Source organism: Tyto alba, unplaced genomic scaffold (assembly GCF_018691265.1).
Source record: "Tyto alba isolate M040663 unplaced genomic scaffold, T.alba_DEE_v4.0 Super-Scaffold_30, whole genome shotgun sequence".
NCBI classification, from domain to species: Eukaryota; Metazoa; Chordata; class Aves; order Strigiformes; family Tytonidae; genus Tyto; species Tyto alba.
Genome location: NW_024881305.1, coordinates 5,210,461 through 5,237,106, shown reverse-complemented (window position 1 = coordinate 5,237,106; position 26,646 = coordinate 5,210,461). Strand labels below are relative to the sequence as shown.

Here is a 26,646-nt window from a genome sequence, read left to right as displayed (position 1 = left end):
TCAAGCAGGTGCTATGAAAACTTCCCAATCAGCTCAGCCCATGCCGCTAAGTCTTATCAGTGCCGTAGAGCAAGACATCCTCTGAGGAAGCTGGATGCTGCTCAGTCATAGCCAGCAGTGCCCTTTGCCATTATAGAGAAGCAGTCCTCACCTGTAGCTCAGCCTGTGACCCTTAATCCTGACCTTCAGTGCTCTTCAGTACTACCTGCTTGCTGCCGGGTTGAACTCTGCACAGATTCTTGCCAATACATTCAGTCCTCATCCACAGCTCCTATGCAGAGCTTGCTGGTACTTTGAAACTTCTACAGACGTGTTTGTCATTTTAGTCCCCAAATTCAGGCTCTCACAATAACCCTTTAAAGAAACTGCACTGCTATGACCTAGTATAGCATTGATAGTTTCATGCCAACATCTCTCAGTGCCCATAGCAAGGCCTGGAGGTATGTGAAAGTGCTGCCCAGGGAATTATTCTCCTTAACTGAAGAGCACAGTGAAGGCTGTGTGTCAGCTGAGTTGCCGTGCAGGGGGCTTGGCTCTGCTTTCCGGTTCCACAGCTTCCCAGGGTAGCAGGGGTGGCAGAGATAAAGAGCTCAGCATGGTGGGGAAGGGAGTGACCTGCTTCATTCAGGAGAGATTGCTCTGGCTGATTTAAGAGCTGTGATGCTGGGCCCCAGAGGAAGCTGCAGTCAGTTCTCAGCAGGAAGGAAAATGACCGCATGGAAGGGTGGTTAGTGGAGGGGGTAGGGGACAAAGGGTAAATGCTCTTTGTCACTGATGGATTTACCTATGAGTTGGTCACAGCCTGGGCAGTGGGGTATGAGAAGCAACACACAAGTCGTGTAGCATATCCCAGGGGGCTTTTCACACATCTTTTAATTTGTATTTTTAATCCAACACAATTGCATGTTTTATAGTAGCTCTGTAAATGCTCTTATTGCTTGAACACTGTACCTGATCTTGGACTAGAAAGGCAACCACATGGAGGGGCCTGGCTGCAGTTCAGTTATTTAACCGAGTAACCAAAAAACCTCCTTCTAGTTCACGGCAGTAATCCTCTGCTCAGTGACTGTGCTGACTGCGTGTCAGTGCTGAGGCTCTCTACATGCTCTCTGTCCACTTACCACAGTTACAACAAGTTATTTTCATGTTTTCTGTATGGTGAAGATGATTAGAGAAAGGCAGCAGTGGATTACCATCACAGATTGAGCCAATGGCCAGAGCAAGGGATATGAACTCCTCCAGAAAACCCATGGGAGAAAACCTGAATGTTGTTTTCCAGATTCTAACTATTTTAGCTGTACTGCAGCCACTACATCTGGTGTACGTGTACATATGTAAACTACCTTTAAACTTACTAGCTCGCCTACTGATCTTAGTCTAGCTTCAGGATAAGTCTGAGTTTAGCCTACTTCACAAACTGTTTAAGTACTCAGGAAGAGTAATTATTATTTGCCCTGGAGAACTTTTATCCTTCCAAATCCACTTAGATTTTTAAACATTGTTACTACATTACTGCCTAGTTGTATACAGACATCTGAAAAAGTTAATCCAATGTCCTCTTTGGGATTTTGGGAGTTGAGAGGGTCTTCATGGAGTAGGAAATAGGGGGAAGTTAAGGGATGATTTTCATTGATACTTTTTTTAATATCAGTCTCTGCCCTGATCAGCCTTGTGGTGTTAGTTCTTTCTTCGGCCTAATTTCTGAATATAAATGAATTCACAGCTTATGTCCGGAACAAAGCAGAAATGTGAGGCATGTCCTCAGTGCCTCCGTGGCAGGTGTCCATGCTGTCACTGGGTCAGCAGCTGCTGCCACAGGAACTGCTGGCCTCGTGGAACGCCGGAAGCGAGGACCTTTCAGCTCCTCTCTGCCAGATGCTCTCACGTGGCAAAAAGCCCTAGGGATGTACCTGGCTGAGGTCGACCTGTGTTTGTCACGGCAGGCACAGCACGTGGGTGACACATGAACACAGCTGGGAGCGGTAGTCATTTGGACCTTGGAAAAAAGGATGGGGATGGTTTTGTTTGCTTCCAGGCTGATAAAACAGAACTTCCGTGGTCTGCATTTCTTCTCCCAGATCAGGACCAGATTAGGGTCAGGTGCTGGTGGTGCTGCCTGCCCTCATGAAATGCTTTTGTTCTGGACTGACATCTGTAGGGGTAAGTCTTTATCCATAACCTATTCAGTCTTTGAGTTTGCCTGTTGAGATTCCTGGTTACAAATAATTAAAAAATAAGTTCCCTACGAATCCTTGGTCAAAGGCAGCTGGGACTCCATTCAGATTAGCATTTAGATGTGACAGACAGCGGTGGAGCTAGAGCAGAGGGTGTGACAGGACACTGTCAGATCCTGTTAGATGGGGGTTTTGAGTGACTTTGGCCAAACCCCATGATTTTGCTGGATTCTTCTGTGAAAAGGGCAAAATCATCCTATACACATTGTGGCCTCCTAGGCCATTACTGAGCGCTTGCCCAGAGCTGGACAGCTTGGTAGCATTCAAGTCACGTGGTTGCTTGTAAAACAGCCACGACATTTCATGATCTAGTATAGCTCAATGGTAAACTCTTTCCAAGCGTTTTGTTGCCTTTGGTACCTGCTACCCTGCAATTGGAAACCCATTTCCTGCCCTTTCATCCTCTGCCTTTCTGATCTCTGCACGTCAATGTCGCTGGTGGGGATTTTATCTATTTCTGTTTTTTTGTCTCAGGCAGCTTTTGTCTCCATGCTTCCACTTCCTGAGTGTGCAGCTGGCCGGACTGTTAATCAGCAAGGTCATGTTTTGATGCGCGTTGTTTTTAGGGGGATGGGGGAAGAATGGATGGTTGTTCCGGGGGAGATACAGATTTTCCAAGTCAGGAAGGAAAGATGAAGGCGGAAGGAGAGCCTTACAGACCAGGTTTATTTGCACAAAGGAAAATGGAGGCTAGGGTTGGAGATGGAATTCAGAGCTTGAGTATGGAACTTTGCTTTAGCTAAGACATCATCTCTGTGTGTCAAGTTTTCCTTGATGTCTCTTTGCTCGTGTCACAGCAGGAGGTCCTGAGAATTAGTTAAATGACTGCAGGTGCTCATCACCCCTTGAAATACTGGATTCGGGTAGACTGTGTAGCAGCAGTTAGGTACAAAACCCAGGGCACTTTGCCAGTTACTGTACCACGGTGAAAGTAGCACACTGCTCACCTACTCCAGAAATTCAGCTTTCTTAGAAGACACACGTTTGCAAAGGTTTTTGGGGCCTGAGAATGTTAGAAGACCTAAGTGAGTTTATCTAAGCTGTCTTTGCTGCGTTATAGTTATATATCCTGCTCTGCTTCACACGTGCCAGCCTTTTCTTCCAAAGCAACAAGTACTTCAGGAAAGGAGGCTCCCCATGCTCAATTTTTAATTCGACCAGAGAGAAATGAAGTAGCACAGCCCACATCTTTAGAGGGGTCTCGATCACAATGGATCTCTTGCTGCCATTGACTATGACTACCTTCATTTCCTTATTTTCAGAAATGAAGTCACCAGTTCTAGTCACGCTGGACTCAGTGTATCTGGGGGGAATGCAGTTCCTGCACTGCCCTCCCTTTTCCCCTCGCACGCATGCTGGTGTCACAGCGACCGTTATTGGCTCAAGACCTGTCTCCAAGGCACAGAGTTGGGGATCACGTAATCGCTCTGGGTAATAACTTGCTGTTGACTGTTTCCTGGGAGGAAAGGAAAGGCAGGAAGGAAAAATAACAACTGGTCAAAAGTTCCACTCATGCAAAAAAAGAAAAAAAAAAAAAAAAAAAAGGAAATAAAAGTTGAATCAGAAGAGCTGGTTTCATTCAAGAATACAGAACTCTACAGAACAGTAAGATGCTAACCTTTGTAGCAGAAGTTGCTGCTTTCTATGTATGTATTTGTTGCAGGGCAGGTTGGGGTAAAGAGATGCAAAGTGAGTACATGACAACATTCCCCGTTTTCTTTGGTGAACTACTTCAAAGAAGCCGTTGAGTCTGGCAGGGGGGCCGAAAGCCAGCGCATCCCGCTTGCCCCTTATTGGTGCTCCTGGGCCTCAGCCCAGAAGTACAGTACAACATAGCAGAGCTGCGCTTAGTTAATACGTTACAGAGTTAAAATGACAAAATGCTGTTGGGTTGCAATTTCACGGTAATTTTAAGCTCCCCCGGGTGTGAGGTACGGCTGGACGCAGCCTCCTGCCGCGGAGGTGTGGAGCGTTGGCCCAGCCGTGTTTCCCTGGATGGGAATATATGTATTTCTCTGGGCGGGAGGTATATCCCAGCACCTCTGTGGGGGGGACGGCAGCGCACCCCGGCACAGCCGGGCCACCCCAGCTCCCTGACCTGTGACACCCCTCTTCCCAGGTGGGGTGAAGGACACGGCGAGGGGCTCCCCAGAGCGGCGGCAGACGGCCAGCGGGGAAGAAGGAAGTCAGGAGCCTTTCCGCCCGGCACGGCGCCCCAGAAGAGAATCAGCAGCTCCCCTCCAGGAGCAGGTAAAGCCCCCGGGAGCGCCCCGAGCCCGGCGGAGCGGTGCGGAGCGGGATGGCGGCCGCCCCGCCGGCTCCACGTGGGCGCCGCCTCACGTGACCCTCCCCAGGCCACGCCCCCGCGCCGCGAAGGGGCGTGGCGGGGCGGTTCCCCCCCCCCCCCCATCTTCCTGGCTGCGTGGGGCGGGGCGCGCCTCTCGGTGGGGCGGGGCCGTGCGTGACGCCACGCTCGCCCGGTCAATGGGAGCGCGGCGCGGCGCGTGGGGCAGGGCCACCATTGGCGGGCGGTGATGTCAGGGCGGCGCGGGGCAGCCCGCGGAGCGGCGGTGAGGTGCCCGGGGCTCGCCGGAGGGCTCGGGGGGGATCCGGGGGGGGCCGGGGCAGCCCCGGTGCCTCAGGGAGGGGGCCGGGGCAGCGCTGTCCCCGCCGGCAGGGCTGGGCCTCGGCGGGGGCCGCTCTGGAGGTGGTGGGTTTCGGGGCTGCGGGGCTCTGCGGCACCCGCAGAAGGGACGGAGTGTGTGTCCCGTCCCCCCCCCCCCCCCCTCGGCCGCAGGCCGCCCTCGGGTCTGGGCTCACGGGAGGCAGCGCTGGCTGCCGCGGTTGTGCCCGGTGGCTCCGTGCGGGGCTTTAGCCCTCCAGGTGTCTCTCGGGTGCTGGTTTCTGGGGGCAGGGGGAGGAGAGAGCTGCTCTTTTCCCCTGACACAGCCCCCCGGAGGCGTGTGAAGGGTCGCGAAAGAAGGTTTGAGGAGTGGAGGGATAGTACGGCTAATGGCTGTGCCTTCAACGTACATTGGAGGGAAAGATTGTTGAATGAATGAGCTGTTACGCTGACTGCTGCGAGACCCAATAGAATGTCTGTTTTCCTCCCATATATTTCAGGTGAAAGACGAGTTCTTGGAGAGTGACGTTAAATCCAAGGCTGTCCAAATGCCAGCTCCCACCCTACAGCCTGCTCAGCTCAGTTAAGTAACCTTAACTGGGAGCTTGCTGTTACTTTAAATAAGAACTGTCATTGCCTCGTGCTGTAAGGTGAGAAAATCGTCTGGAAGAAGAGGACGACAGTGACACTTGGAGCTTACTGGTATCGCTGGCCATTTTGGCAGAGAGCACAAAACAGGCTGAATCAGAGCAAAAGCCCACAGGAGCCTTCAGACTCAAATTCTGCAGAGGGACAGTGCTACTGGAGAAAGTGACAAAGCCCTGGTAGTAAGAAGAGATTTTCTGGATTGTATCATCTCTAAAAGCCAGTCTCTCTCGTATCTACTCCCTGCTTCCTCATCACTTTAAGCTTCTGTGTTATTCAGTGCTCTTCATCTGTTTTTCTCTCTGCTTTGTGTACCTCATCACAGCAGTTGTGCTGCTGGAAGAAGACCTGCAGGAAGATACACTAAAGTGTCACACATCAAAGAAGAAAAACTTGGATCCTGCCTCAGTGGCTGCTGTACCGCATGGTGCTGGAGAGGAGGAGAGCTAGAGTGAATTTGCTGTAGTTCCCGGTTCCTGCAGTGTTCCCTGCTAGCTCAGTGGTTGGTGTCCTCCATTCCTGGACTTTGCTTGATGGGGATCTCTGCTTCAGGAGCAGTCTCTGCACTCAAAAGCAGGCAAGCAGGGATAGAGGAGGTCGCCTCTAGATGCTGGAAAGGCCATTTCTATAAGCTCCTGGCTGAAGATCTTTTCTGGAACAGCTGCTGGCTGTAGGCCCACCAAGCCAAGGGTCAGGATAGCCTCTCTGCAGCATGTCTTCCAAGCCAGAGCAGAAGGAGACCCACCAGGCCAACGGGGCTGTGCTGCCCATTGTGCCCGTGGAGTGTCTCACCAGTCCGGACCGGGGGCAGCTGGTGGAGCCCTCCGATTTCCTGGGACCTGATGGTGACAGCGTAGAAGTGGTGGTGTTGGAGTCCCGTGCCAATGCTAAAGGGGTGCGAGAAGAAGATGCCCTGCTGGAAAATGGCAGCCAGAGCAATGAAAGTGATGACACCAGCACGGACCGAGGTCCTGAGCCAGCTTCGCCCCTCAAGGAGACCGCCTTTTCCATCGGGCTTCAAGTCCTCTTTCCATTCCTCCTGGCAGGCTTTGGGACAGTTGCTGCTGGAATGGTGCTGGACATCGTGCAGGTAGGATTGATACTTCCCTGGCAGGACACTGGGCTCTGAATCCTGTCTCTGTAGACCATGGCTTGATCCTAAGCTAGGAGAGACTTGAATGCCAAGGCTAGTTCAACAGATAGCAACTGTGAAGGGAGGAGATGAGTTACCTTGCATGCTGGTTGGGGTAGGGAGAGATGGAGGGGGAGCTCGGTGATGTCTGGAGTGAAGGGAGGAGAGGCCATGGGCACCCCTGTGCCACAGCTGCCCTGCTCCAGCTCAGAGGAGGAGGGTGCAGCTGGCACATGTGGAGCCAAAACATCTGCCCGGGAACTGAGACAGCTCTGTCCATCACGGATTCAAATAAAGCACTTCCCTGCTGGTGGCTGTAGACATCCCAGTCCCAGTTGCTGGTTCCTCACGTCCTATGTCCCTTTTCCATCTGCAATGTATGCGGCGCTGTTGCAGCACGCCGGGCTCGTGCCAGCCAGGTTAATGATTCGCCTGCCACAGTGTGTGCAGGACACTTGTGTGGTGGCTCTCTCCAAAGGTCAAAGGCTGCCTGAGTGGCCCCTACACTGCCTTCTCTTGTTCTTGAAGTGGCCAGGGGCAACTGGGCTGACAGAGTGGTTCCTCCTGAGAGGTGTGTGGAGGCGATCCTTAGGAAAGGCCAGTCAGGGAGCTGGCTGTTACCTCTGGATGAAAACTGATGTGTTACCAGACCTGATCTCTCATTAGGTCTCTCATGGCATGTGACACTGGGAACCTGGTAGTCGTGCAGCTTGTTTAGGTTTTTATGTGGGAAATGCGACTATGTGGCTCCCGCGCCAGTCTCTCTAGCATGTGTTTTCTAAGCATGTGTGTCTCTGGCTTCAGATCAACTGCTTAACCTCTTCTCCTTTGCTCTGAGAGACAGGCAGTGCAGAGTTGCCTTGATACCCAGCCCAGAACGGTGACTGAGGCACAAAACTCAATCATCTGTGCCATGTAGGTTTATGAAACTATTTGGATGGAGGAGGCAGCCATTTTGGAGCTGTGGTCAACCAAAAATGCTCTGCTTGAAGTTCCTCTGTTTGCTTAAGTGGGGTAAACAAGCCCTCGCAGTGTTGGCATAGAAAGACTCCCATGTCAGTCACTTGTCTGTATTGCTGGCCGTTACAATCATCTCCACCCGAGCTGTGTGCCAGCAGGGTAAGTCAGGCGTTTTTTGTATTTGTGGGTGGTCAAGCAGACACTTTTCTTGCCCCTAATGGCTATTTCCCTGCATGCCTTTGCACGCTGGTCATCCTTACAGTTCTGGTCATCCTTACGGTTCCTCTTGAAGCAGCCTGTTAAGAGAGTTGTGAAATGATTCAAAACAGGAAAGGCTGGCCATGCTAAATTATTCCAGAAGAGATTTACCGGAATCATTTTCTTAAGAAGAAAGACATTTCAAGCGTGTTTCCCTTTGCAAGTTCCCTGTAAATTCATGTGTGGCTCTTCTGGCAATTTCCTGGGGCCAGTGATTTGAACCCAGCCTAAAGCTTTTCCTGGAGAAGGAACAGCTCTGGCCAGGGAGGAGCGGGGCAGGGGTGCAGTATTGTGGCATAGTGCTATGTTCTCCTGCCTTTTTTTTTGTGGCCATTAGAAATAAAGTTTCATAATTCCTCTGTCCCACAACAGCTCAGCGTGTGGCTATGCAGCTTGTCCTGCCAACTCCTCTAACTCCCTTGGGATTAAGTGAGGCATCTAAATGCCATAGGGTGGAAAAGGGGGATGGGAAGCGTGTGATCTTGGCTTGCTTGCCTGCAGAGTCTGGGGAGCTGATCTCCATAACTGGTTTCCCAGCGACTCAAAGCCTTGGATGAAAAGAGGGAAGCATGTGAAGTGGGTAGCTGGTGCACTGGGGCAGACTGGAGTCCCGTTGCTTTGGATGCAGCCATGGTTTGCGATGGATGGAGGGCTCGATACACTCCATTTCCTCTGTTTTGGATAAATGGACTAATCAGCCAGCTGTAATTGGTCTCCCCACTGTGAAAACAAGCAGCCCTGGCCTCTGGCCATGCTGTCCCATTAATGTATCCCTGTGAATTTGCCTCTCAGGAGGAGAATTTGCCTCTTCTCCCTTTGGGATTGGAGAGACCTCTGGGCCAGGTGACATGTGAGCATACCAGCTGTTTTTCTGTGTACAGTAGAGGCCTAATGGCACAGTCCCCTCTCCCAGCAGGGTCTGATTGTTGTCTTCCAGACTTGTCTGCTCCCTGGAGATTCTTTGGAATGGGATGGACAGTATTTCGTATAGAGGAGGGATTCATTTCTCCTGTTTGACCACCTCTGGTGTTAGCATCTCTCTGGGGTGGGTCTTAGCTGGGGCCGGCGGGGAGTGCCAGCCCTGGAGCTGTAGCTCTTCTGTTAAGGCAGCTTGTTCCTTGGATTTTTGGAGGGAGGGTGCTGGGAGAAGTGTGATGTGCGAAGCAGCCACACCAAGGCAGTCGTAGCTCCAACCTGCAGCACATCCCTCCCCTCTGAGCTGTCATGAATCACCATCCGCTATAATCTGAGCGAAACCACGCTGTTACTCATAACTCTTGCAAGCCTTAACTTTTCACGCAGCGACTGAAAATGACAGCAGCTGAGATGCAGCTGTTACCCTGGAAATATCTGTTATCTGCAGGTGCGAAGCTTCTGAAAGGCATCAAGTCTGGAAGAAACTGCTAAACACCACCTGGGGCTTGATGTTTCTTCCAGAACCTCTGGCAGGCTGGGGTCCCATCTCGCCCCTCCAGTGCTGCACAGGAGAGACCAGGGTCTGGTGGCTCTGGTAACCGGGTAGAACTGTGTTCAAGGGGACCACAGGCTTAGTAGAAAATTAAGCTGAAATAAGTTAAACCTATATTGCTTATAGTCTCTCTGCTCCCCCACCCCAGAGAGCAGGGAGGAGGTGCTGGAGATGAAGTGTCTCTCCCTGCAATTCTCTTCCACAGCTCTGCTGAAAGCCAGTCAGGACCCTGCGTGCTCCCCAGTGCAGGGTGTTCCCCTTTGCATGGAGCAGACTCAGAGGATCTCATGTGCTACGTTAGCCTCTCGCCTCACCCCTGAAAACAGCTCATTTCTGTGCTTTTCAGAGGGGCTCTTATAGCGGGGAAAGGGTTTTGAGCAGATTGATGTCCTGAACTTAAATTCGTATTTCCTCTTCTCTTTCCCTTTTCTGTCTTCCCCAAACAGTCTGGCTCTGGTTCTCCCCTCGGAGCCACATCGTGGGCACAGGTCTCTGCAGGAGCCAGGGAGGCCTTCAAGACATACTAAATGCCCATAGACCAGTGTTGTATAACATCTTATATTAAGAAAGTTGGCAGGAGCCCATGGGTCCTGCTCTTTGCAGTGAGCAAGCTGCTGATGTCTGCAGAAATCTTATTTTCCTTCCCCAAAAATAATTTTTATTCTTTTCTCCAGGAACACCCCTGTCTTGCTCAGGGAGCTGCTTTAGCAGGCTCCAGTTACAGCAGCTTCTGGCACCAGCTTGCAGTGCAGCCTCCTTTAAAGGTTAATTTACAAAGCCGGGGTTGGTACAAGGTGAGGGAGGGCTGTGAACTCGTGCTAGCTATTGCCTGGTCTTGCCTCTCTGATCTGTGGAGGCAGAAAGAGCCAGGAAACTTTTGCAGAGCACTTCCAGCCTGCGGTCTGACTAATGACGATGCTCCTTTTCGCTAAGTGATTCTGGTGACACCCAGCTCATCCTGCTGGGAAGCGGGAACGTGTTGCTTGTAGATGGAATTCTAAGTACTGCCGAGAGAAGTCGCAGCAAAGGATTCACCGGTACAAGCAGCAGCAAAATATAACCATAATGCCTGCCTAAAAATAGACCAAGGAGAGCCAAGCTTGCCTGTTCCTAGATGTGACCTTAAAGGAAGCACGGCCTGATGTGCCACTGTGTCAGATGAAGTATTTCAGACTGATTCTCCCTCCTGCCTCTCCTGTCCTGCTCAGCAGTGAGCACTGAACTCAAATGTCCCCTGTTCAGAGAGTCGTGCAGAGTCATACCCATTCAGAATGCCTCTGACTGCAGGAGAAAGGTCTCCCAAGTCAGGAGCTCAGGTTAGCTGGGTGGTTGGAGCAGTGGCTGCAGGGACCATGGTGTTTTCCTTAGGTGCTTCCCATCACAGCGGCTGGGAGAGGACTGCTCATTGCATAAGTAGAGTCTGGAAACCAGGTATCCTCAGGAGCCTCGGCCTCGAGCAGGGAGAGGGTTGTGGCTGTGCCTGAAATAGCTGAGCAGCTTTCATCTGTGCACCTGGGAGCTGGAGAGCATGGCTAGTTTGTCTTACCAAGCTGTCAGAAACATTAAGGAGATTTTTATTGACTGGAAAACAGTTTTTTCCCTTTGAGGAAAAGCGGTCCCAGTTCATCCATCTCAAGCACTTACCTGCCTCCTGTGATCACAGTTTTCTCTCAAATGGTTTTTCAAGTGAGTGCAGCTTGAATGTGGTATTGCAAAGGATCTGGCAGGAAGCTGGAATTTGTTGGCTCGGTGATGAAGGCAAGCAGCACAAAGGATGGAAAACCAAACAAAAATAACTGAAGTCCTTCCCCACAGGAAGGTGTTAGTCATACAGGTAGAGTGACTTGTATTTACTGTAAATTGTTGGCTGATAGTTTTCCTTGTCCTGGAAAGAAATAAATGTCCTGTTGGCTAGTTAACCTGACGGTCTGGCACTGCCAAGGAGAGCGCTGCGAGAGATGGAGCCCGTTGCAGGTAACGTTTGCAGGAAGAAAGCTGAGAGAGCCGTGACTGTTGACATGTTCAGTGCAGCAGCCAGCTGTTGAGAGTGCAATTCCAGCTGTGCTCGGTGTCCTTTAAGGACTGTGGCAGTCAGGCAATGTGGGAAGCAGGAGTTATTTTGGACACAGGGCCTTCTTCCAAAACGTTCACAAAAATAAGGAATCGGGCAGTGAGGTTTATGTAGCTTGCGGGTTTTTTTTAAATGCAGTTGTGAGTTTTTTTGGGGGTGGTTTTGTGTTTTCATGGAAGCTAGCTGCTCTCCTATAAGTCTGCTTACCCTGCAATTACTCTTCCTTTTTTCCTAAATAACCATGACTGCCTCTTCTGCCTCACACCCAAGGAAGCTGACTTGACTGTAGAGCCAGAGTAGTTCGGAAATCCCTGAGTAATGTAGGTGCCAGGTGAGGGCAGGCACGCATCTCCTCGCTGAGGTCAGGGGGGAACAGAGCCACTGTGGGCTGCTTTTTGAAGGTGGCAGGATCAGGGAGCAGCAAGGTCTTGTTCCAAAATGTATTTGTAAGACATACATGTAGAGAATGGCTCTCAGCTGAGACTGATCAACTTCAGTACTTGATTCTGCCAAAAAAGTGCAAGTTTTGGGCAAAGTTTCTTCATCTTTCCCTATTTTGGCCTCTGTGTGCATAAACATTTTGTCAGTGGTTAATCTTTGGGGGATTTTTAACTGACAGTTGCAGACTGAGATCTCGTTTTTAAGCTCAGCAGGAACATGTGGTCACTGCTACACGAACGTCAAAACCAGTAAAATTGCTACAAAATTCAAAGCGTGGCACCAGAAGGGGAACTGGGTTGTCTGCTCAGGGCCACACACGGGCAGTGCCAGGTTGCAAAGGCGGATGAGTAAGTGACAGTCAGTCCAAAGCCATGATTATTTTTTAACAATCTGCCTTTGTTTTAATCTTGCAGCACTGGGATGTCTTCAAATACGTGACTGAGGTATTTATCTTAGTACCTGCATTACTGGGCCTGAAGGGGAACCTGGAGATGACTCTGGCGTCTCGCCTGTCGACAGCTGTGAGTATCCAGGGAGTGGAAGGAGGGAGTGGGATACCTCGTTTGGGAAGGGATGGGAAGACATATGTGTGTGTGGTAGCTGGGCAGACAAAAACCTTCCAGTTAGTGACCACAGAAACCAGAGCCTGGAGTTTAGTGTGCTGGGAGGGTGTGTTCATCCTACTGGACTGATCAGATTTGAAGGCTTAATAGTCCTTAAGCTTTGCTGACAGTTCACTTCCTTGTCCTGGCTGCTCGTGGGCCTGAGGGCACGGTGTGTGAGCTGGCTTTGGCAGTTTTATGTCTGGAGTGCTTGGATCCAGTTTTCTTCATGAGGAAGCTGAGTGCTGGCATGTCATCAAAGCAGGCTAAAACAAGATAGGTTCAGGAGGTCTAGGTGATGAGAGAACCCGGAGAGAATTGTATAGCAAAGGCAAAAATGGAGGGGAGCTTGCAGTGAGAACAAGCAGGGGGATTGACAGCCTCTTGAAGTTGATGGAGAGGGATGGCTGGGCATTTCTTTTGCTGGAATTCAGCATAATTCCCGTGAAACAGTGAGCTCCCTGTGAGAATGGGGGCAGGCTCTGTTAGCTCCTCAGAATACTGTGTTAGGCCAACTGTAAATGAATTGCTTTGTGTTTAAATGTTTCTGTAACACAGCAGTCTGTCTCTGTAGCTGAGCGGTGCTGGAGAGAGACTGACATCCTCTCCTAGCAGGGACAATAATACTCCTTCCTTCTGCAAAGCATCTTCTGCTTGAGCATGTCAGCAAGTGACTGCCTGATGTTTCTGTTTCCCATGACGGGAGTACATATAGTTTTGAATCTTACATCTGCAAGGTGTTAGCTGCCTGCTGCCAAGTTTTTTAACACTACTGTCTATGCTGTGAATTGCTGGAAGAGAGAACCCTTGCTGCAAGCAGCCTGGTCTTGGCCTTAACAGTGCAAAGGAGCTGATGCACCTTGGCCCAAGGGAGCTGGTCAGGAGGTGCTCACTGAGATGTAGGGATGGAGGACTGCCTGCCTGGGTAGTAGCAGCAAGCTTGGCTAGCAGAGAACTGCTTCTCAGCATGCTGCCTTCCTCTCAGCCTTCCCCTTACTGGTTGCTGCAGGAGACTGTTGAAAAGGTCTCTTACATCTGCTCTCCTGGGTCTTTTTCTCCCATCTTGAGCAATGGGATGATGCCAGCTGTGACTCTGCTCCTCAGTAGCTTCTTTTTGGCCTCTGAGGCCCAAGGTTTCTGGTGCATTCCTGGAGAGCAGCAAAGCCAACGTTTGGAGCTGCTCAGCCTTTGTCACCGGCAGCTTCTCTTGTCCCTCATGCGGTGGATCCCTGTGTGTACCCCAAGGGATGCTGCTCTCATCCGCTGAACCAGTGGCACATGAGCATCGTGTTCTGTAGAGTCTGAGGTTGTCCCTGCAGTCCCTGGGGAGCAGGAAGGCAAACAGCATTTCCCTGGACTAGCGCTTGGCTCGGCCTCTGCACCCCAGCCCCTGCCTGCTGCTTTCTGCTGACTGTGGGGGCCACCTCCTCCTTGGATTCAGCCCTTGCTCTTCATTCTCTGAAGGAGTGGGGTGCTGAGCTGCCTGGGGGGTGGCTGTTCCAGCATTACCTGGCAGTAGCTGGGCTGTGGCTGCTTCCCCTTGGTGCTGGTCTCCTCTCTCCAGGCACTTCTGGGGAGGACAAAGCTGCTGGGAGGCTTTGTGCTGCCCCTGGCCCAGCTGTGCACGGGTGACAGGGCTTGCAGGGGCAGGCTGAGCACTGCAGCTTGTGTTGCAGGCTGAGCTTTGTTTGCTCCTTCATTCTGGGAAACAAATCCCTTTGTTTTATTCGCTCTCTATTGTTTGGATCATGTCAGGGTCCTTGCTGTCCCAGACACAGGCCGTTCTCCCTCTTGGCCTTGGCCAGCTTGCACTTTCTGAGCTTTGGCTTATCAGGGTGAGTGCTTGGCTCTCCTGGGACAAAGGCAATATGGCACTTCTCCATCCTCTTCCCTTATGGGGCTGGCACAGAGCAACTCTGGGGCAGTCTTGGCAGAGAAACAAGACTGCAGAAAGTCACAGGAATGCAAAACTTTGCCCTGTCTGCTCTGGTGGCTGCAGCAGCGTCGTGAGGAAACTGGTGCAGAGAGCACCTGCCCAGCTCGCCGGCCCCTCTGTGCCGAGCAGCACTGGTCCCCTGGTGCCTCCTCCTGCCCCTGTGCTGATGACTGTGGGGTGACATTAGCCTCGTGAGCCAACACGCAGGCTTCATCCTCTGCTTTCCTTTGCCCTGGCAGGAAAGAAGCCTGTGCTGCCTCCCCACGAATCTCCTAGCCTTGCATTCTACCTCCTTGTATCTGTGCATGGTGGGATAAGATGATCTTTTGGGTTTTCCTTTTTCTTTACCTTGCCCTGTTCTTCCTTCAGCGTGGGGGACCCACAGGGAGGCATGCGGAGGGCCTTCACAGTGTGGGTCTCGTGCCCTCTCCGCAGGAAAGCATCCTGGAGTGGTTTCTCAGACTGTGGGTTTCTAATTAATACTGCATTAAGACAACTCAGAAATTCCTTTCACGATTAAGAAGCAAAACTCTCCCATTAGGTAAAGGATTAAAACCCTGTTGCCAGTGACTACAGCTAGGTTATGTTAATCCCAACCTAACTGCCATGTGGCTGGAATTCTAAGGTCAGACTTCATATGGAGCTGAAATTCCTGTGCTGGATGTGCTCAGTGCTACTCCAGTCAACTTTTTGTTGGTTTTCCCCCATTCCTTCCTCTCCACTAAACTGAACAGAATAATTCACTCCAGAGATGGGCATAGCTCAGTGCTGGTTGAAAAGAGCTGGAGGTTCGCTCAAGCTCATGCAGTAAGGAGAGTGGAAGGATTAGTTGATCACTGACTTCTTGTTTTTCTGGAGACCAGCAAGGAAACCTGAGAGGTTAGAAGAAATTGCTGCTGTATTGTTGTGCAGAAGTTGGAGTTTGGCACTGTCAGCCAGTAACTCCAACATGCATTTACCGCTTCGGGTTGTTTGAGCCCCTCCCTTGTTGCCTCTTCATGTTCATCAGCTTCTAATAATACAAAATTGGGTATAAGGTTATACACTCTGCTTTCTTCCAACTTCCCATAAAGAGGCAGAAGGTTCTGGGGAAGAGCAATAACCAGCAACCTGCAGTGATCCTGCTGGGTTATTTTGGATTGTACGCCAGGGAATTCAAGCAACTTTCCATCTCTTCTGGTTAGTCTGATTAGCATCTCCCACAGTTGTAGTGGTGCCAGATGACCCATGTGCCATGCCTGCTTCCCGCTACTCACTATTTCTCCACGTGGCATTAGCCTTGTTTACTCAGCTTTTAACTGAAACAGTAGTTCTTGCTGCCAGCTTCCTCTGCCCACGTGATGCTACTTTGGCCTTGGTCTGTATCGGAGCTGGGGCACACAGCTGACCTGAGGGTCAGTGCACCCCTATTTCCCTCCTGGCTGGCTGACCTGAGGGGCAGCATGACCCAGCTGGGCCTGAGCCAGGCCTGGCTTAATCACCGGCAGAGTGAATTCAATGAGTAAATAAGCAGCAATGCATGACTCTGCACAGGGACAAAGTATATCTTGTTGCTTTTGCAAGATTTTCATCAGATGTTCTATTGACGACAACTCCCCTTTACACTCCCTTCAAAACCCGCTCTGTAGTGCGTCTGGCTCCACTCCTACCGCGTGGGAGAGCGTCAGCCCATTCCTGCAGCTGGGAAGGAAAAGGTGCTGCAGCTGAAACTGGTGTCCTGGAGTACAAGACCAGAGTAACTGTTGGAAGTGGTGCTGTAGTTACCCAGGGTGTATGGCCCGAGTGACATTCCCAGGCTGGGGTGTTACTGCAGAGCTGTGCCCTGACTGTGCACACGTACGTTCACACACAGACACACACCCCTTTTCTACTGAGTTGCTCTCCCCGTAAGAGCAAAGGATTTGAGGTCATTATTCTCTCCTGCTCCTGGCATAAACTTGCATAGCTGGAAGGCAGGAATTTGACTGTTAGCAAGTGCAAAATGCTGTCAGTCTTCAATGATGTTGCAATGTCCTCTTGCAGGCTAATATTGGCCAAATGGATACACCCAAAGAGCTCTGGAGAATGATAACGGGGAACATGGCTCTGATACAGGTAAGAAAAAGTGAAAGGAGGAGAATGTGGAAATACTGGTAGTTGGTGCAAGCCCAACTATGGCAAGTATCAGAAGGTTTAAACATCTGTTTTTTGCTATCAACTGTCAATACTGCATGTCTAACGGGGAGGCAAATGGCACCTTTTTGTCCCACGGTCATCTTATCATAATAGTTTGTCCTGTAGTTTAGACTTGGCGTTTCCCTGCTGGATGCTAATCCACCTGCAGTGGTACCCTGGGTGGTGTTTCCCTCTTCCCTCACCCCAGGACTATTTTGCTGTTTAGTCCTCTTGGTGACTGTCTAGGTTTTTATTTTCAGGTTCAAGCGACTGTGGTTGGCTTCCTGGCCTCGATCGCAGCCGTGGTATTCGGGTGGATCCCAGATGGGCACTTCAGCATTGACCATGCTGTCCTGCTTTGTGCCAGCAGCGTGGCTACTGCTTTCATTGCTTCCCTTGTTCTGGGTGAGAGACAGACCCTGCACACCCTCCACGCACCTCTTTCTAAAATGCTGGGCTCCCTTTGGCCTCATCCTGTTCTCTTGCTCTTTTTGGCTGTAGGCATGATTATGATTGGGGTCATCATTGGATCCAGGAAGATGGGGATCAACCCTGATAACGTTGCCACACCCATTGCTGCCAGCCTAGGGGATCTCATCACCCTGGCTCTGCTTTCAGGAATCAGCTGGGGCTTGTACAAAGAGCTGGGTGAGGAGCAACAGGAGACCTCTGTCTCTCCCTGGTCCTTCCGTGTGCTGCTGCATCTCCCTCTCATTTCACCCTCTTCCTTTACCCTTTCTGTTCTCGGGGTGTATAGGATGCCTGGCCTGGAAGCTACCTCAGTTAGTGAGACCTAGTCAGAACTGATAAGGGAAGGAAACGGACGTTCTTACTGCCTTGTAGCTGCAGACAGTCTTGGCAGTGATCTGCATACTTCCTTCTCACCAGGTAAAGTGGTAAGGGAGAGGTTGTCCCTTTCCAAGTGCCAGGGGCTTGACTGTGGCTAAAGCAGTGGGAGAAGGCGGCTTTGGATTTCATCTTTTGCGCAGTCAGCACCAGCTGGGGATCCTCAGTGCAGAGCTGCAGCTGTAGACTCTAGACTTCCTCCTCCTCCTTCCCCTCCACCTTCCTTCCCTGGCAGCTGGGATGCAGGGGGTGCAGCTCAGCCAGGTTCAGCCAAAGGTGAAGCAACACTGGGAGTTCTTGCCCAGGAGTGGGAATTGGGAATAAGCAGTTGAAACTGAAGAGATCTCACTCGGATCTGTTGATAAAGCCCCTGTGAGTACACCAGCAGAAGGAAATACCACGTCCTGCAGAGCTGAGGCTGGTCTGGTCTAAGTTTCCTGCCCTTACTGGAGTTTGTGACTCCAGGGGTGACAGCAGTCTGTAGGCAGGCTTGATGAGCTCAGCTGAAGTAGCACCCCGCCCCACTGCAGCCGGATGTGGCCTTGATGTGTTGCCTCTGCTTATTTTCCCCTTCAGAGAGCAAAGCCTATGTGAATCCTTTGGTATGCGCCTTCTTCATAGCTCTGCTGCCCATCTGGATCATCATTGCCAAGAAGAATGCAGCGACTCGGGAGGTGCTGTACTCTGGCTGGGAGCCAGTCATTATCGCAATGGCTATTAGCAGGTAGGATGGCATGGAGGAGTTCCTCTCCCCCGAACACAGACAGGCAATGCACCCTTTCCACTGGTCCTTACAACCTCTTAACCCTTGGTAGATTCTGGAACAAGTGGGAACCAAACCTCTTCTGCTTCAACAGTCCAAACTGCCAGGAAACTGGAGGTCATTTTGTGTTTTCTAGACAAAAACAGGGGGTTCTAGGTCCCGAGGCACAGGAGGGATTAAGCAGCTGGCTGCTGGAATCCAGGGCTTTAGCAATGTCCCCGCTGCTGCACAGGGAGACTCTGGCATGGCCACAGAGTAAACACAGATCCTGTTGAGCCATCTGTCAAATGTGATAACTATTACCAAGTATTGAGATTTAAAATCATGAAATCATGTGCAACAACTGCAACCATAGGTGCATGTTAATATGTGTATATATCACCCTCGGGTGCACACACTGCAGCAGGAAGAACCCTCGGTGCTTTGTGTGAGTATTTCCTAACAAGCTTTCAGTGCTGACCTCTTCAATCTTCCCTCTGCAGCGTCGGGGGTTTAATTTTGGACAGAACGGTCTCGGATCCAAACTTTGCTGGGATGGCTGTCTTCACACCAGTTATTAATGGTGAGTTCCTTTCCATGCCGGTATTGCAGCTCTTGGAGTCTCCTGGCAAACAGTGGAATTGTCCCACGTGCCTTATTTCAGGCAGATTGAGGAGACTGACTCTATTTTGATGGCCAGTGAGACATGGTGGTTTGACTCAAGCTTTACAGCAGAGCAGCTCCCCCTGGTGCCAGCCTTTCACCAGAGGGTGACTAGTCTGGGAGGCTACTGCCTAAAAGACATGTTTTTCGGGGGCCCAACAAAAACTGTCTTCATTTCCTGACTCCTCCTGGCTGGTGGAAGAACCCCATCTTCCAAGAAATGTGCCGTGTGGCACCTGGCAACATAAAGATTTGGATTTACAACTCATGTGTCAGGAAATCTAATTGGTTCTGATACAAAGTTTTGACCTCCTTTCTGCCTAATGAACTTTTTTTTTTATTACTTTTTGCAATAAATGGAGTTAATTCTGATCCAGTGGATCTTGTGCTAGTGGGTTCCACAATTTCATTAAGCCTCATGCAAAAAAATAATACTTTTAAACTTCCTGTGTCTGTTTTGGTGGCTGACTTGTCATTTTTTTTTTTGTTTCATGTATTTCATCCAATCAAAGCTGCAGTAATAGAATTGCATCTATTTTACTAAGGGGCCTAAGGAAACCATAGAACAGTGTGCTTTGTCTCCGCTTTTTACATCCTGCAAAAGTAGAGTTCAGGTCAAAAATAGACTGTCCTACATTATTCCAGCACCTGGCAATTCCAGATCTGCTGGCTGTTGAAAATAGCTCTCTGATGTGTTTGAGACCTCATCTTACTGCTCTCTCCTCATCTGCAGGTGTGGGTGGCAACCTGGTGGCAGTGCAGGCTAGTCGCATCTCTACTTACCTGCACATGAGTGGGATGCCTGGAGAGAGCTCCGAAACAGCCCCTCGCAAGTGCCCCAGCCCTTGCAGCACTTTCTTCAGCTCAGGTATCCAAGTCAGGTCTTGAACTATATTGACTTCTGCCAGCAGCAGTTGCTGCAGTTGGCTGGCTGAACTTGTCTGTGGCAGGCCCTGGAGCCCTGTCACAGGAGATGCTGGCTGAAGTCTGCTGGGAGGCAGCAGTCAGCTCATGGATGTGGCTGGTCCTCTGGCCTGCCCTGCCCTCTAGAGACAGTCAGACCTTTAGCAAAGCTGTTGTGCGAGAGGACGTAGCTCTGCTGGAGGAGGAAAGCATGGTGCAGAACTCCCATGCCCTGACTGTCAAATACTGTAAATCCTCCACCCTCTAAATCTTTTCCAGATGTGTCCAGGATACTGAAACCTGCCTTGAAGCTGCTCGAGTGTTGCAGCTCTGCTGGGCTTGTAGAGCTGCAGATACAGAAAGCTTCTCACTTACAAAGGCTTCCTAGCAGCTCTGTTATTTGTGGCAGAGCACAGCCCAAACTTGCATTCCAGCACAGAGTGCAGGCAGAGGTTTTTACTGTCCAAACTTCCTAGAGAGGCTTGATAGTCTACAGCCTGAGTCCTGGCCTTCTGGGCTAAGGCTGTCCCTGAAGAGCAAGGAGGGGTGAGAGGTCTCCAGTGGTGGTGGTCTGTCAGAAAACTGATCACCAGGCAAGGTACAGACAGAGGTCCGAGGAATTCAGTGTTCACAGTAAATTCTTGACAGCACTGTAAGAGGTGGGACATGAGTCCTTTTGGCAGCTGAGGTCTGAGAACAGATTTTGCTCTGGGGACAGAACTAAGCTCTCCTACTGAGCTTGGTGCAAGGAGCCTCTGGGTGTCCTGACAGTTGGGTCAGTCCTTCCAGCCTAAATCTGCAGTGTGAGAGTCCAGTGTTCTGGCCTCTGCTTCTGATTTGACCACAGTTGTGCTGCCTTGTCCCCTGGAGCCCAGGGAGGCTGCAGAGCTGCTGTGTGTTCAAGCCTATCATTAGCCTGAACTCCATCTTTCTTTCCTTTCAGATGTGAATTCCCGCTCTGCTCGTGTGCTCTTTCTTCTGGTGGTGCCTGGACACTTGGTTTTCCTTTACACCATCAGCTCCATGCAAGGTGGACACACCACACTCACCCTGATTTTCATAGTCTTCTACATGACGGCCGCGCTTCTCCAGGTAAGCTGGAGCCCCTCCAGGGCTGTGACCCTCGGGCTGGGATACGGGGACGCTGCCATGTCCTCTGCACCGGGGGCCTGTTCAGCCAGTTGACTTGTAGTTACGTTGCTGAAGGCACAGTGATATACCCTATCCCTAGGTAAGAGATTTACATGCTGGGGGGAGGTATGCCAAGTAGACTGTACTTGTCAAATAAGCTGGTATCAAATTGAATAAATCCTTCTTTGTTGATACCTGTACACACAATTTTTCCTTCCTACCATTCTTGGCAAGTTTTGAATCTGTCTTTTGTCTCTTTTAAGTCCTGATAGCAGAAATGTTTACCTTGTGCGTGTTAATCTATCCTATAAGGTACTTTAGCAGTTTTAAAACTCCTGGTGAAAAAAACAGGATGTGAAATTTGCAGGGTTCCTGTGCCTTGTGTGGCTTGTCCTGCCCTTTCCCTGCCCCCCTGCAGGGTAGAGACCCGCCAGCTCTGCGGCGCGGGGCTGCCGCTCTCCTCGTCGGAGCCGCGTGAGCCCGGGGCGATGGCTGCTCGGAGGGTCGTGCACAGCCCAGGGTATTCATGCTGCAGAAATCCAGCAGCCGCTTGCAGGAGTCTGGCTGCCTGAGTTGGAGGGCGGAGAGAGACACTCCGGTTAGGGAGTTTCCTACTGAGCCCAGCTACGCTCCCCCCCTGCTCCCCCGCCCCGCCCGTGGAGGCTGTGCCTGGTTTCAGTGTCCCCTAAAAATCAACAACCGAAGCCAGCGTGAGGAAGTGAGTCAGAGCGTCCATCGGCGGCAAGAGCGGAGCGCTGTCATCCAGGAGGCTAAATTTAGGCCGTGAGCTGCTGCGGGGTGCTTGGGCCCTTGGAGGGGCTTCCGCTCGCAGCCGCTCCCGGGGCCCCGGCCGTGAGCAGCAGAGGGGCTGCCGTGGGCCGACGGCTGCGGTCCTGAGCTCTGCTGTGGCCCGAGCGAGACCCTCCCAGCCCCACAGACACCAGAGGCATTAGCAACAGGGCTGCGGCCACTTCAAATCCTTGTCCCAGACCTCGGGCTTGAGAGGATCCAATGCAGATTTCTTCTGTCTGTAGATACTGATACGAGCCTCTGACTGCAGCGAAGCAGATGGGGGAGAGCATCACGCTCTGGTGGTTTCAGCTCCTGGGCTGTTGCTCTTTTATTTCTGGAAGCCAGGCGTTGCCGTCCCTGCCCAAGCATCCTGTGTGCTTCCGGGTCCCCTCTTTGCCCCATATCTCTTCAAGATTATTCTGGTTAGATCTGAAAAATGAGGTGCAGAATTCAGACTTTTTGGTGTTTGGGTGCCAGTGTTCTCCCTTCTAAGCCTGCATTTGATGGTGACGTGTGAAGCTAAAGAAGGATAGGGCAGAGGCTGTTAAGGACACGGACAATTTGGTTGCCCAAGGGCCCACTGAAACTCGCCAGGTTCTTCTCTGTGCTGTACTTGTTGCTTTGGAGGATGCAGCCCGCAACAAACTCCTGGAGCGTGGCGCTCAGCACGGTGCTTCCGACCTCCCGGCGCCTCCGCTCCTCGGGATGAGGCTGTGTGTCTCCGAGCCTGGCCTCCCCGGCTGAGTTGCCGCAGCTGGTGCTCCGTGAAGACAGGGGATTACAGGTCAGGATTTGTGGCTGATGTGGCTCTTTTCTTCCCGCCTCCCAGGTTCTCATTCTTCTGTACATTGCTGACTGGATGGTGCACTGGATGTGGGGCAGGGACCTCGATCCTGACAACTTCTCCATCCCATACTTGACAGCGCTGGGGGACCTGATTGGAACAGGTCTCCTCGCTCTCAGCTTCCACATCCTCTGGCTCATCGGTGACCGGGACTCCGATGTGGGAGACTAGCTCTCCCTGCTTCCCCTCTTCTCACAGCTCTCCTCCTTTCATTTTGTTGTTGTTTCTTTTCCTCCACCCTTGCTTTTCTCGGCTTCCTCCCCCCACCCTGTCTCTCTCGAGACTTCATCTTTGATACTGGATTCTCATTATTTTCAATGGGAATTTTATTTGGTTTATATTTCAAGCCAAGTTTGTACAGAAAATAAATCTAGTTTTAGGAAGGACAAAAAAAAAAAAAGTGTAACGAGACAATCACCAAGTGCAATTTCATAGTAGTTATGTCTGAACCAAGGTTACAGTGAAGATACTGATCAGTCAGATCATGCAGGGAGCCCACCCTGTCCCAGTCACTAGAGGTGAAGGGCTGCTTTTTTCGCTTCATAAGCGTTTTAAATACTGGAGGTAAGGTTCAGATTTATTTTACTGAACGGGCACCTTCTAGCAAAGTACAACCTCATGGATGAGGGCATGGGGTATCTCCTGTCTTCTCTGCCCTGTCGCCCTCCTCCCTTGTGTTCCCTCTCTGAATCCCCCTCCTGTGCCTAGCATCCAAAGCACGCAAGCCTCCGGTAGAGGAGTTAGTGATGGTAGTGAGGAGGGTCCTCTGTGGCGAAACACCCAGTCCTGTGTGCCCGCAGAGACGGTGAGTGATCTCAGGTTTGAGGACAGCAGAGCCCCAAAACCTGGCTGTGAGCAGGCTGGTCTCTGCTGACACATTTAGGCGCCCTTTTGCCAGCCATCCGGCAGCGTGTCACACTGCAGACTGCTTGTTCTGCCCCTCATCCCGAGCTCAGTTCCGCTGCTGCTGCCTGCAGAGGGATACGCTCTGCGCTTGGAAGAGGCCGTGAGCTCTCCCCATCCATCCTTCTCCCCTTCTGCCTGGCGTTGCTCTGTGAGAGGATCCCCTGGAACCGTCGTGGATGCTGTGTGCAAGCCTCTCCTCCGTGCTGGTGTGGGCACAGCGCTATTTTCATGGCAGCCTGCTCAGTTCAGTTGACTTTCCTTTCCTGCACGGGTGGATGGAAAAATAGATCCTATTTTGTGTGTTAAGATTTTCTTTCAGTTGCTGAGTGCTGCTGATGGGCCCATTGCAGCTGGGAAGAAGCCACCTAATACCTCACCCAGTTGAGCCTGAGGGATTTCAAATTTGGGAGCATTATGCTCTCGATGTCTCTTAGAAAAGGACATCCATGTTCAGCCACTGGATTTCTCTGTGTAGGCACCAGCTGGAAAACAGGTCAGCAGACACAGTCAGGTTTCCAAAGCCCTGGTTCCTGGTGCAGCTCTCTGTTCGGGACTGGAACCCACTTACCCTTGAGCAGGAGTATAAATCTGGCATCAGGGTTACAGCTCAGCCTGTAAGTGCTGGCCGAGCACTGCGAGCGCAGAGTTCCCTGCTCCATTTCTTTCCTCTCTGCTTTTTTGTGCTCTTCAGCTCGGTGATGGCCGAGATCCCTTCTCTTCACTGCTAGTGCATGTTGGAAGGACTCTGGTGCAGTCTGTAGTGGCGTAATGACAGAAAACCTGTTCTGGCTGGGTGACTAAGGCTTTTGTAAATGGTCTTCCTGAATGCTGTCGGCGCTCAAATGCATTTTAATTTTCCCATTTGGATATAAATCAATTCAGTAAACTGAGTGCAGTTAGATGTGAGCAGGCCTTAGCGACTTGGAAACTTCACCCAGTTGCACCAAGTTTAAATGATGTGCTCGAGCAGACAGCGCTATTAAACCGGCTCTAATGCACAAATACAAATTGAATGCATAAGCGTGCATGGGGGGGAAGCTCTTAACATCTGTCGAGCATGGGGAAAATACAGTATATCCCACAGAGCCTCATTTCAGTGCTGCACTGTGCAAAGCTTGGGGAGCTGCCTGTATCCTCCCAAACGCTGGGAGAGTGCCCACGGGATTCAGCGTAGTAGCATCTTGCATCCTGATCCCGCAACGACAGCCGAGCTCTCGTTTTAGCCAGCCGTGCAGGCCTGGAGCGCCGCAGTTCTGCTCCTGGTCTGGACACTGCCTGTCATACTTAACCTGCAGCTCCAGAACGTAACCTGAAAGCTGCTGGATTTGTGGTTGGCTGCTTTTCTTCTTGCTTTAAGTGTGTTCCTCACAGCAGAACACGACCATCCTTGGTTGGCCTAATTTCCTCCTTTCGATTAACTTCTGTATTTCTCATACAAACCAATGCTTGTTTTCTCCTTTTGGCTTTCTGTCGCTGCAGCGCTGGGCATCTCTGCCCAGCTGGGAAAGGGTGCAGTGTGGTGCTGGGAATGTTGATCTTCCTCTGAAATAAGGCCAGGTTGGGAGACCTGTTTGTTATTCTGGACAAGGCCAGAAATAGCTGAGCTCTACAAAGCCCTGCCTAAGTGCAGACAGTTTTGCTTTTTAGGTGAGGAGCGATTTGTTAGGAACAGTTCCTGCCTCCCCCCAGAAAAGAGCTGAATGCTTCCCTTAGGGGCCAAGTCAGGACCAGAGTTAGTCTGGGACTGGGCATTGTCCTGGCCTGGGGATCTGCTTGCAGAGCTGGTCCTTACTCTAGAGATGAGCGTGTTGGAAAGGAAGGTCAGGATTAGTGAGTGGGAAACCAGTTCTGGGAAGCCACTGGCGCAGACGTGTCCAAACCAAACGGCCGCCAGGCTCGTGGTGGCCCAAGGACCTCTCTGAAGCTGTGGAAAATTTCTTTCCTGCTTCGGGGGGTGACGCCGAGCTCTGCTGCTGCTGCTGAAGCTGCCTGCGGTGGTCAGGGGCCAAGGCGGGATCCTTGCCCTGTCAGGCTGCTCCCCCTCAGCCCCTCAGAAGAGCAGGTGATAGATTTTTGAGATGGCTTTCCCCTTTCTGGCTTGCTTTCCCCCCTCCCCTTCTTTGCAGCATGTCCTTTGTGGCAGGAGCTCCGAACCTCATACTCCTCACCCTGGTGACGTGACTTCTCACGCATCTTGTCTGGCCAAAGCTCTGTTCAAAAAAAAAAAAAAAAAAAAACAAAACAAAAAACCCTGCTGTACTGAAGTCTCAGCCCAGGGACTTCTGGAGTATTCTCTGCTGCTCACCTGATTTCTCTGCCTAATGTTGAGGAATAGATATGAGACTCCTTCCATTAACACTCAAGCTTTTATGTATATATAAGAGAAACCCTCCTGGTCTTTTAGGTGTCACATCACTATTTAGTTCCCCAAAAAAAGATTGCCCAAAGGAAGAAGCTACTGCTCATGGCCTCCCGTAAAATGAAGAGACCCAGAGGTGGTTGAGCGCCGTCGCGCTGCTGGGCTGGTGGCATCTGTACGTTTATGGAAGGTCTAAGGTGTGTGTGGGGAATAGGTCAGGGGAAAATCCAGTTTAAAACGGAAGAATATTGATGGTCAAAAACTTCTCCCACCAGTTGCACTCAAATGCATGCCTACTCTACAGCTGACTGCAAATGAAAAATACTGGTTTACTCTTTTTATTAAAGGAAAAAGACTGTCTTAATTATTTATAGTTCCTATAACTGAATTGACAGGTGTCAACTTAACTGATAAATTATATTTGGTTAAATAAAGATGACATTTATTTATGTGGACTGCGGTCTCTCCTTCATATGCCTCTACTTGGTTAAAGGTCTCTCTTTCACATTTTGCAGCTTATTTTAGCTTACACCGAAACTCTTTCGATATGCAGTGGAATGAGAGTTAAGAAAAAAAAAAAAAAAAAAATTAAATAACTTGCTGTGCTCGAAGCAAACTGTGATTAGTGAGAAGGGCAGATTTCCAGGCCGTGCCCTGGGCTGGGTCCCGGTAGCTGCGCGGGGGCTCCCGGCAGGAGCTGGGGTTTGTTCCCAGCCACTCGCTGCGGACTGATGCCTGGATGTGGACTTTGGTTAAGGTATGTGGGGGGCACGCGAAACCCTTGAATTTTCAGGAATTAGTGGCAGTGGAAGGACTCCCCACTCCTTACGGCGGGGTTTGCTGTTGTGGGCTGTTTTCCCGCAGGGCTGGGCCCCCTGGCTGCTCCCCCCAACGAGGATCTGGCAGGAGTAGTCCTAACGAAGCCGCAGCGAGGTG

At 51.0% G+C, this 26,646-nt stretch overlaps 1 protein-coding gene across 6 annotated transcripts; it reads left to right on the top strand.

Annotated features, from left to right (window-relative positions):
• The first annotated feature begins 1,862 nt into the window (after positions 1 to 1,862).
• On the top strand, positions 1,863 to 26,165 carry SLC41A1 (solute carrier family 41 member 1). Of its 6 annotated transcripts, none has more exons than XM_033009460.2 (12): positions 1,863 to 3,665; positions 4,354 to 4,484; positions 5,358 to 6,592; positions 12,246 to 12,353; positions 16,393 to 16,464; positions 16,785 to 16,929; positions 17,026 to 17,172; positions 17,947 to 18,094; positions 18,616 to 18,695; positions 19,509 to 19,643; positions 20,622 to 20,770; positions 22,431 to 26,165. In XM_033009460.2, exons 3-12 carry the CDS (start codon positions 6,215 to 6,217, stop codon positions 22,614 to 22,616), a joined length of 1,548 nt encoding a protein of 515 aa, XP_032865351.1. In that variant the 5' UTR covers positions 1,863 to 3,665; positions 4,354 to 4,484; positions 5,358 to 6,214; the 3' UTR covers positions 22,617 to 26,165. The 6 variants fall into 6 exon arrangements, with proteins under 6 accessions (XP_032865351.1, XP_042655880.1, XP_042655879.1 ...); XM_042799946.1 differs by having other exon boundaries at positions 1,863 to 4,484; positions 5,358 to 5,439; positions 5,828 to 6,592; XM_042799945.1 differs by lacking the exons at positions 1,863 to 3,665; positions 4,354 to 4,484 and adding an exon at positions 4,742 to 4,804.
• The last annotated feature ends 481 nt before the right edge of the window (positions 26,166 to 26,646 follow it).